This window comes from Gadus macrocephalus, chromosome 16, assembly GCF_031168955.1.
Source record: "Gadus macrocephalus chromosome 16, ASM3116895v1".
Lineage (NCBI taxonomy): Eukaryota > Metazoa > Chordata > Actinopteri > Gadiformes > Gadidae > Gadus > Gadus macrocephalus.
The window spans coordinates 287,516-297,663 of record NC_082397.1 but is presented as its reverse complement, the minus strand read 5'-3'; the positions used below and the strand labels follow the sequence as shown (position 1 = coordinate 297,663).

Sequence of the window (10,148 nt, the reverse complement as noted above, 5' to 3'; positions counted from 1 at the left end):
TACACATCCCCCGGGGGGTGCACGCTCCACCCAGTGACTTCTATCGAGCTCCTCCAGAGAACAGGCTGGTGGTGATGGACGGTTTCTTGTGAAGGTTTGTTACCTGGCCTGGTGATCCATGCAGGAGAACTCACTCAGTGTGTGGTGATGGTCTAACCCGCGCACATGATGACCCAACGCACAGCAGGTGTGCAGCCTCAGCCCCAGTCCAGTCAGACTCATTGCGTCTTCAGAAGCATCTCAGTCGGACACTGTAATGGGACCTCGTCCCATTACCTCAGTGGACGACCACAGCAAAATAAACAGACCCACGTCAGCGATGGCGTCTCTGATTTAAACTAGCTTCCCACTACAAAGCTGGCCCCTCCTGAAAGGCCTCCTCTTACCACACACACAAAGCAACGGACCAAGATGGCGGCCCTGGCGGACAGAAGCATAGCCTGCTGGCTCGTGGCCCTCGGGGCACAGATCCTCATTAGTCTTCCTCTGTTTACTCCTGTGGGGAAGGGAGTACACAGGGGCTCTTGAACTTCCATGGAGATAAATGAGACAACTTTAATCTTGCACTAATTGGCACTTCCCTTCATGTCCCGCCTCCATGCCTGACTTCCTGTCTGGACTTCATGTCCAGACAGTGATGGAGATGGGTGCTGGTGATGGGTGCTGGTGATGGGTGCTGGTGATGGGTGCTGGGGCTGGTGATGGGTGCTGGTGATGGGTGCTGGTGATGGGTGCTGGGGCTGGTGATGGGTGCTGGTGATGGGTGCTGGGGCTGGGTGCTGGTGATGGGTGCTGGTGATGGGTGCTGGTGATGGGTGCTGGTGATGGGTGCTGGTGATAGGTGCTGGTGATGGGTGCTGGTGATGGGTGCTGGTGATGGGTGCTGGTGATGGGTGCTGGTGATGGGTGCTGGTGATGGGTGCTGGTGCTGGGTGCTGGTGATGGGTGCTGGTGATGGGTGCTGGTGATGGGTGATTGGTGCTGGCCGGATAATGGCCGAACAGCCACTGTGCTGTCCTGCAAGGGACAGCTTCCCCTGCTCAGACCACACGATGCCGCAGTGCGGTTTGAACCATCTTGGGGTTTGCTGATGTTTGGGCGACCAGGGCAGCTTACCTTCTTATCTCTCTGGCCGCTGGAGCTGGGGAAGTGGCCTGCCTCAGCCGCCTGCTCCTCACAATCGCTGGAGCGCCTCCAACATTCCCCCGGTAACACGGCCAGCAGGCGGGCGGCCCCTGACTCACCGACCCCGCAAACAAAAAATAGGAATTCTTGTAGGATCCGACTTGTTTAGTCTACAAAGCGAGACCCTCTTCGTTGCTTGGCTTTAACATTGATCAACATGCTTCTAAAGGTTTGCTTTAACAAACACCACTAGTATCTTTAGTTGTTTTAGTACTATTGTGGTACTGGTGGTAGGCCCTGGTGGTAGGGCCTGGTGGTAGGGTCTAGGGCCTGGTGGTAGGGTCTAGGGCCTGGTGGTAGGGTCTAGGGCCTGGTGGTAGGGTCTAGGCCCTGGTGGTAGGGCCTGGTGGTAGGGTCTAGGGCCTGGTGGTAGGGTCTAGGGCCTGGTGGTAGGGTCTAGGCCCTGGTGGTAGGGTCCAGGCCCTGGTGGTAGGGTCTAGGGCCTGGTGGTAGGGTCTAGGGCCTGGTGGTAGGGTCTAGGCCAGGCCTATTCAACTAGCGGCCCGCGGGCCGAATACGGCCCTTCTTATTTATTTTATGGCCCGCAAGAGGTTGCCTGCAGACCTAAAAAAATAAAAAATAAAAAAATAAAAAAATGGAAAATTGTTGCCTGCAAATCAGGTTTGCGTGTGTAATATATATGACCAGCCAATAAACGCAAAGTATGCTACGGCAACAGGATTACACCCGCTCTGTCTACACCTGCCATTGCCTCAATCAAGCTCACTTTGCATTTTATGCTAGCGGACCACGGAGAAACTCACTTTAGCAAGGCTAACAAAAGCTCCAAGATGTCTCTTTCCAAGCCAAAAAACGTAAGGTTGATGTTGAAAAACGCCAATTCAAAACGATTTGGACTGAAAAATATTTATTTACTTTGCCATCCGCCACAAGTAGTAAACCGGTGTGTTTAGTGTGCAACAAAGCCATTTCCATGATGAAGGAATACAAGGTGAAGAGGCACTACAACTCAAATCACGGCTTGTTTGCTGCCACGTTTGCTGGTACGTTGCTCCATGACCAGTGAGAAGCTGCATGAGTGTCTCAGGATTGGCCTTACAACGTATGAACTAGGGATGGGCGTGAGGTATCGATTACTTGATCGATTAATTGACATTAGAAGTTTTGTATGTGTGGCCCATGAACCACCAGCGGTTTTCCTTTTTGGCCCACTTGTTAAGGAGGTTGAATAGCCCTGGTCTAGGCCCTGGTGGTAGGGTCTAGGGCCTGGTGGTAGGGTCTAGGGCCTGGTGGTAGGGTCTAGGGCCTGGTGGTAGGGTCTAGGCCCTGGTGGTAGGCCCTGCTGGTAGGGCCTGGTGGTAGGGTCTAGGCCCTGGTGGTAGGGTCTAGGCCCTGGTGGTAGGGTCCAGGCCCTGGTGGTAGGGTCTAGGCCCTGGTGGTAGGGTCTAGGCCCTGGTGGTAGGGTCTAGGCCCTGGTGGTAGGGTCCAGGGCCTGGTGGTAGGGTCTAGGCCCTGGTGGTACGGTCTAGGGTCTGGTGGTAGGGCCTGGTGGTACGGTCTAGGGCCTGGTGGTAGGGTCTAGGGCCTGGTGGTAGGGTCCAGGCCCTGGTGGTAGGGTCTAGGGCCTGGCGGTAGGGTCCAGGCCCAGGTGGTAGGGTCCAGGCCCTGGTGGTAGGGCCTGGTGGTAGGGTCTAGGGCCTGGTGGTAGAGTCCAGGCCCTGGTGGTAGGGTCTAGGGCCTGGCGGTAGGGTCCAGGCCCAGGTGGTAGGGTCCAGGCCCAGGTGGTAGGGTCTAGGCCCTGGTGGTAGGGTCTAGGGTCTGGTGGTAGGGCCTGGTGGTAGGGTCCAGGCCCTGGTGGTAGGGTCTAGGCCCTGGTGGTACGGTCTAGGGTCTGGTGGTAGGCCCTGGTGGTAGGGTCCAGGGCCTGGTGGTAGGGTCCAGGCCCTGGTGGTAGGGTCTAGGCCCTGGTGGTACGGTTTAGGGTCTGGTGGTAGGGCCTGGTGGTAGGGTCCAGGGCCTGGCAGTAGGGCCTGGTGGTAGGGTCCAGGGCCTGGCGGTAGGGTCCAGGCCAAGGTGGTAGGGTCTAGGCCCTGGTGGTAGGGTCTAGGGCCTGGTGGTAGGGTCCAGGCCCTGGTGGTAGGGTCCAGGCCCAGGTGGTAGGGTCTAGGCCCTGGTGGTAGGGTCCAGGGCCTGGTGGTAGGGTCCAGGCCCAGGTGGTAGGGTCTAGGCCCTGGTGGTAGGGTCCAGGACCTGGTGGTAGGGTCCAGGCCCTGGTGGTAGGGTCCAGGGCCTGGTGGTAGGGTCTAGGCCCTGGTGGTACGGTCTAGGGTCTGGTGGTAGGGCCTGGTGGTAGGGTCTAGGGCCTGGTGGTAGGGTCCAGGCCCTGGTGGTAGGGCCTGGTGGTAGGGTCTAGGGCCTGGTGGTAGGGTCCAGGCCCTGGTGGTAGGGCCTGGTGGTAGGGTCTAGGGCCTGGCGGTAGGGTCCAGGCCCAGGTGGTAGGGTCCAGGTGGTAGGGTCTAGGGTCTGGTGGTAGGGCCTGGTGGTAGGGTCCAGGCCCTGGTGGTAGGGTCTAGGCCCTGGTGGTAGGGTCTAGGCCTGGTGGTAGGGTCTAGGGCCTGGCGGTAGGGTCCAGGCCCAGGTGGTAGGGTCCAGGCCCAGGTGGTAGGGTCCAGGCCCAGGTGGTAGGGTCTAGGCCCTGGTGGTAGGGCCTGGTGGTAGGGTCTAGGCCCTGGTGGTAGGGTCTAGGGCCTGGCGGTAGGGTCTAGGGCCTGGCGGTAGGGTCTAGGGCCTGGTGGTAGGGTCTAGGGCCTGGTGGTAGGGTCCAGGCCCTGGTGGTAGGGTCTAGGGCCTGGTGGTAGGGTCCAGGCCCTGGTGGTAGGGTCTAGGCCCTGGTGGTAGGGTCTAGGCCCTGGTGGTAGGGTCTAGGGCCTGGTGGTAGGATCTAGGGCCTGGTGGTAGGGTCTGGTGGTAGGGCCTAGGGCCTGGCGGTAGGGTCCAGGCCCAGGTGGTAGGGTCCAGGCCCAGGTGGTAGGGTCTAGGCCCTGGTGGTAGGGCCTAGGGCCTGGCGGTAGGGTCCAGGCCCAGGTGGTAGGGTCTAGGCCCTGGTGGTACGGTCTAGGGTCTGGTGGTAGGGCCTGGTGGTAGGGTCCAGGCCCTGGTGGTAGGGTCCTCTGAAAGGACACCAGAGGTTTCTCTATGAGCTGGACTCGCGGCATTGGCTAGGATGTGATTAAGTGGAGGCATGTATTTTTGTAAGTTATCAGACACGTCAGGATGTGAGAGGGCTATAAACAGGAAGGAGTGGAATGGGTTTCCTGTCGGAGCGGGCAGATTCCATGTACCACCGTGACTAACGTACATGTGTGCATGCACTGGCAAACGCAAGGGCACACACACAAACACTATGTACACACATGCACATACACTGTACACAGTCACCAACCATAAAAGAGAAAAACTCAAGTTTTTATTTAAAATCAGTAGCTAGAGTTAAGAAAGATAATCGAACTGTAATCTGGAACGACACAAACAGGAGCCTGCGGGTCACGCCGCAGCGAGTGCGGCACTAATGCGTCACGGAGACATGCCCTGGCACACAATGAGGTGATTTACATGCTTGTGTTGAACCGAAAACACCGAGCCTCCATCTCAGATGGCCCACAGTGAATCGGAGGAGTTGAGAGCTGCTGTTGGCAGAGGCAGCTGAGCCTGTGTTTATCAAATTAACATTGGTCGTCCTTGAGGGGGTCCTGATTGAATCACTGGAGGCCTCTGACGTCACCGCCGCTTCAGTCATACCCTGGCGTGGCCTGGAGGGAGATGAGTCACCCCTCCATTGATGACCGTCTCCATGGAGAGGTAGAATAAGACAGGTACCAACACAGGTACGCTGTGAAGGTGTGCAGCCCTGAACGCACACACACACACACACACACGCATGATCAGTCATTTCTGTGAAAGTCCAAATAAATCATTAAAACATGGAGATGTGGGTTTGTAATCGGGCCGTCCTAACCCTTTGGAGAGCTTGTTCTGTACGGCTAACAGAAGGCAATGAGAGTGGATTCTAAACAGGAGGCTGCAGCTCCCTCCAGTGATGGGGAAAAGGAATCGTTTTCCAAAGCAATGGTCCTTTTATTAACAGGAAACTGCTGCCCAACAGGTGCACGCACAGGCTTAGAACATAATGCAAGCACACACCCTTATTAACATGTATCAAAGACATTCAAGAGCATTACAATAGAAGAAGTGACAATAACCTGAGGTACAACAATACTATGCAATATCCAAAATAGAAAAACATTGACCGTCACATATCAAAGGAGTACGAGATCACATCCTGGCATCTGATCAGGGCCTCCGTCTGGACCCCGATGGGCGTCTGCAGATCAGAAACCTGAAAGTTGAGCACGTCGATGTCCGACGCCCCGAACACGGCGGCCACCGTCACCTTCTCGTACATGAGGAACTGGATCTTCTTGTTGGCCATGGAGATGAGACAGCGTAGGAAGCGCTCCCTCATCATGGCCCGCGTCCGCTGCTCCGTCCGGAGCGCCACTGGGTCCGCCTCGCCGGACGTGGAGAGGGAGGAGGGGCAGAGGGCGAGGTAGCGGGGCGAGGTGGGGTCGAAGCCCCGCCCGTGGGGGTCCGGGCCCCGGGGCAGGCGCACCACACACACCGGGGTCTTCATTTGGGCTCTCAGGAAATCTAAATGAACACAGGTAAGAATACAGGATTAAGATTTGACATTGAGGAAACCTAACAAGAGCTTTAACCGAAGAGATACCGTTACTAAAATACAAGTCGGCCTGCAGTCGTGAACAACAGAAATCAATGGGATGTACAAAACACAATATAAACTGTATTTCGCTACGATACTTGATTCAACCACTCTATTTCATCCTAGACAAACCGGAAAGGGGGCTCAATGTTCAAAATACCGGAAAAATATTATAGCTCACAGTAGGGTGGCCGCGGTATACGGTATTACCGGTGTTGAGGCCAACAGTTATTTTATTTTTTTCAGTAAGAAAAAAAAAATCTGTAAAAATTAATAATATAATTATAATTAAGAAAATAAAAATGCAATAATAATAGATAGATATAATAATAATAATAGATAGGCTACCTAATAAACCGTTGGAACTCACAAGACCGGTAACCATAGCAACGCCGGCAAACAAACCCCGAGAAGCCCATTCCCTACGAGAGCTCCCAGCGCTACGGCCATCCGGAGGCGCGCAAAGCTTTTGGCCGTGATATTATGGATACAATTATATTATACTATTATATATAGAACGTTATAAGACGCCGTCACCGAGAGTTGGCGCGCTGCCAGACGCTGTCACCGAGTGTGACAGGAGAGTAGGGCTGGGCGATATATCGTTATTTAAAATATATCGATATTTTTTCAAACGCGATATGAAACCAGACCATATCGTCAATATCGAAATAATTTAATTTGCGTTGAAATTACAGCACATTTGTTCCAACTAACACCCGTTTCGAACCGCGCCTGCCGCCTGCTATTTCGTAACTCTGCTTATGTCTCTCCCGCTCTGCCTCCGGCTCACACACACAGTCTCTGCGTGCCCCCCCCCCCCCGAAACATGAGCCGTGTTCGAAATCGTTCACTATTCATTGGGTATTTTAAGTGCACTATAGTGTGCATGAAATTAACCACTGAGAATTCGAACACCACTACAAAATGGCGAGCACCCTATATAGGGGACTCTCTAAATCGACGCCACTTTGACCTGGGCGGGACTTTACGTCCTACGTCACTCGCTATGGGTTTGCATGTGTGCGCGTAGCCGTTTGTCTCAGGGATCTGTGCAGTGTGCACGAACTCCCTTGCACTACAGATTACGAGCGTCAGTGTCGTACGCGATGGAGGGTGGGTGACATTCCTACAGTCTGTGATGATGGGCTTTTTTTCTTGCCCGTGTGGGGGCATGGGTAAAGGGGGGTGTCACAAATATTTGGCCTGTTAAGCCCTTTGAGACTGTGATTAAGGGCTATACAAATAAAATTGAATTGAATGGGCTATATTTCTACAAATGACTTACTATTACAAGCGATTAACATGACGAAACAACACAAACTAAGCTAACATTAGACTATAGCCATACCAGATAACGCCATACCAGCTAACCCTAACTATTTCTATTAAACTCTGAACCATTTTGCAACAGGCAACTGTGTGTTGGTGCGCTGCTTCCCACGTCTGCGTCTGCATCTTTCCCACTCCTGGCTAATAGTTTCAGCTTTTGTACTGTATATCAGAAATGATCACCCTGTACCACACTGCTGACTTGTTGATGTTTTGTGAGCACTCACGCATTTCTCTAGGTATCTTAAGTTTCCTACTGGAGTCATCAAAACTTTGGACTTTGTTATTGTAAGAAATATTGTGTTGCAAAAACACTTTGTGTCTTACCCTTAGCGTTACCCTAACCTTAACCCCAGTAACATTTCTTCATCATAAACTACAAGTTACGCAAAATGGCATACAAACATCCAGTCCAATATGAAAGAAAAACGCTAGCTTCATTAAGGAATCGAACCCCTTATCCCCGCGTTAATGAGTTGTTCTCTGAACACTAACCCATCAGGTCTTAGTACATGCGATTCAAGAGTTAACCACTTGACAATCTTTAAACTTCGGTTGCCTAGAAATTGTAAAGACAGTGATGTGTGTACATTGTGCGAGTATCCGTCACTCGCGATGTGTGTGCAGTCCAAAATGAAAGAAAAAAAACCTTGCATCACTAGGGAATCGAACCCCCAATCATCAGTCTTTAAACGTTGGTCGTTGGTAACTGTAAACAAAGAGATCGCATTTTGTTTAACTGCTAACTAACAAACGGGTTTATGCGTTCACTGAACAAAGATTATGGAAATAAAAGACCACTTTTCCATCAGAAAAATCATCAGAACCGTTATTACCAACCCATAGACACTAAAAGCCAAAACCTTTCTCACATGCACACCCATCGCGAGTGACGGCTATGCGCACACATGCACATCCATAGCGAGTGACGTAGGACGTAAAGTCCCGCCCAGGTCGAAGTGTCGTCGATTTAGAGAGTCCCCCCTATATAGTGCACTATATCCGTGATAGGGAACGATTTCAAACACAGCTATGGAGTCCGCCTGCACAAGCGGCTCAGAGGAGCTTGTTTGCAAGCGAAAGACCAACGGCTCCATAGTATGGAAATGGTTTGGATATAAGGTGTCTGAAGAATTACAAAATCACATCATTTGTAGAGAGTGCTTAAAAACTGTCGCAACCAAAGGGTTACAATTCTGTGCATAATATTCCGGAGGTGCACACAGCTTTTGGCCGTGATATTATATATTATAATGTTCTCAAATACGAGGCGGAGGCAGTGTCTAGTCCACGGTTTATTCAACCATCAAACTGTATTCAATTCTGAACGGTAGGAATAGTAATTGTACATGAAAAGTAGAAATACAAGTCATCAATCAAGCAGACCTTCGATTTGGAACTTGGCCCGACGATGTGTGCAAATCTCTCAATAACAACACTTTTGAAATCAGGTATTTCTCAATAACAGCTGTTTAAATCAGGTATGAAATCAAGTATACAATTTGAATACCTGCTGAAATAAATAAATAAATAAATAGTCTTCAATGCCGAAAGATACAGGCGGAGTAATATAATATAATGCTATGTGTCACAACCTGGATCTATAATGAATATCAGAACAGTTTTGTTAGCATGTAGCATAATGCTATTTGTCACAACCTGGATTAATGATGAATATCAGAAGAGTGTGGTTGGCATGTAGCATAATACTATACGTCGAAACCTGGATTTATAATGAAAATAAGAACGGTGTTGTTGGCATGTAGCATAATGCTATATGTCACAACCTGGATTTATGATGAATATAAGAACGGTGTTGTTGGCATGTAGCATAATGCTATACGTCACAACTTGCATTTATGATGAATATAAGAACAGTGTTGTTGGCATGTAGCATAATGCTATACGTCACAACTTGCATTTATGATGAATATAAGAACAGTGTTGTTGGCATGTAGCATAATTCTATATGTCAAGACCTGGACTTATAATGAATGTAAGAAGAGTGTTGTTAACAAGTTGCATAATACTATATGGAAAAACCTGGACGTATAATGAATATCAGAACAGTGTTGTAAGCATGTAGCATAATGCTAAATCTCATAACCTGGATGTAAACAAGAACAGTGTTGTTAGCATAATGCTACATGTTACAATCCTGGATTTATAATGAATATCAGAACAGTGTTGTTAGCATGTAGCATAGTTCTATATGTTACAATCCTGGATCTATAACGAATATCAGAACAGGATACAAACGTTTAGTCAAAACAGAATAAATCAAAACGTGGCCGATTGCTCTTGAACCATGAACTCACCAAGCACAGCCAGCTCTCCTTCACTGGACGTCCACCATGCCGTGCTTTTATCAACAAGTCCACATGTGGCCGACCTGATCCGTGCTGGTCGTTACCGCCCCCTGGAGCATTTCTGATGAGTTACATTCATATGTTTCCGCTCCGGCTCTCTTCCAATTTATATAAATGATGAGGATTCTGAGATGAGAGACTCTATTAAATAAAACATTAACGTTTCAGGTGAGGATTAGTTAATAAAAAGCAAAGTCTACAGCCATCAAACATGTAGGCTTAGGCATCACAAAAAATCTTCAGACACATGGAGACTTTGGAGAGTAACTTTCACTTTGAAAAGTGAAAACACAAGATCTGCTGCACAAAATATGATCAAGCAGCAGTGGAGGTGAAAAATATTAATTATTTGTGGTGCCCGCCAATATTTCAAACATCAAGGTTGTTTTTATTCAACAAACACCTCTATTTTACCAGTAAGGGCATTTGTGTGGGTTACTCAACCTTGCATATATTTTACAGGCTTTGTTGTGCATGAACTAACAAACTGACTAACCTGTTGGTCACATATAAACTATTCA

General features: G+C 50.0%; 1 protein-coding gene across 2 annotated transcripts; it reads right to left on the bottom strand.

Moving 5' to 3' along the window:
* Window positions 1–4,596: 4,596 nt before the first annotated feature.
* On the bottom strand, window positions 4,597–9,708 carry gemin7 (gem (nuclear organelle) associated protein 7). 2 transcript variants are annotated; one of them, XM_060075156.1, is made up of 3 exons: window positions 9,577–9,708; window positions 5,597–5,853; window positions 4,597–5,053 (listed from the first exon to the last, which is right to left on the bottom strand). In XM_060075156.1, the coding sequence occupies exons 2-3, from the start codon at window positions 5,834–5,836 to the stop codon at window positions 4,712–4,714; spliced, it is 582 nt and encodes a 193-aa protein (XP_059931139.1). In that variant the 5' UTR covers window positions 5,837–5,853; window positions 9,577–9,708; the 3' UTR covers window positions 4,597–4,711. The 2 variants fall into 2 exon arrangements, with proteins under 2 accessions (XP_059931139.1, XP_059931140.1); XM_060075157.1 differs by having other exon boundaries at window positions 4,597–5,853; window positions 9,577–9,707.
* Window positions 9,709–10,148: the final 440 nt, after the last annotated feature.

What these genes read in the sequence shown, in the direction of transcription:
- gemin7 (XM_060075156.1), bottom strand. Translation starts at nt 5,836, where the DNA reads ATGAAGACCCCGGTGTGTGTGGTGCGCCTGCCCCGGGGCCCGGACCCC. An exon ending in AGTTCCTCATGTACGAGAAG is followed by an intron (nt 5,054 to 5,596) that starts GTGACGGTGGCC and finishes GTGTGCGTTCAG; the next exon opens with GGCTGCACACCTTCACAGCG.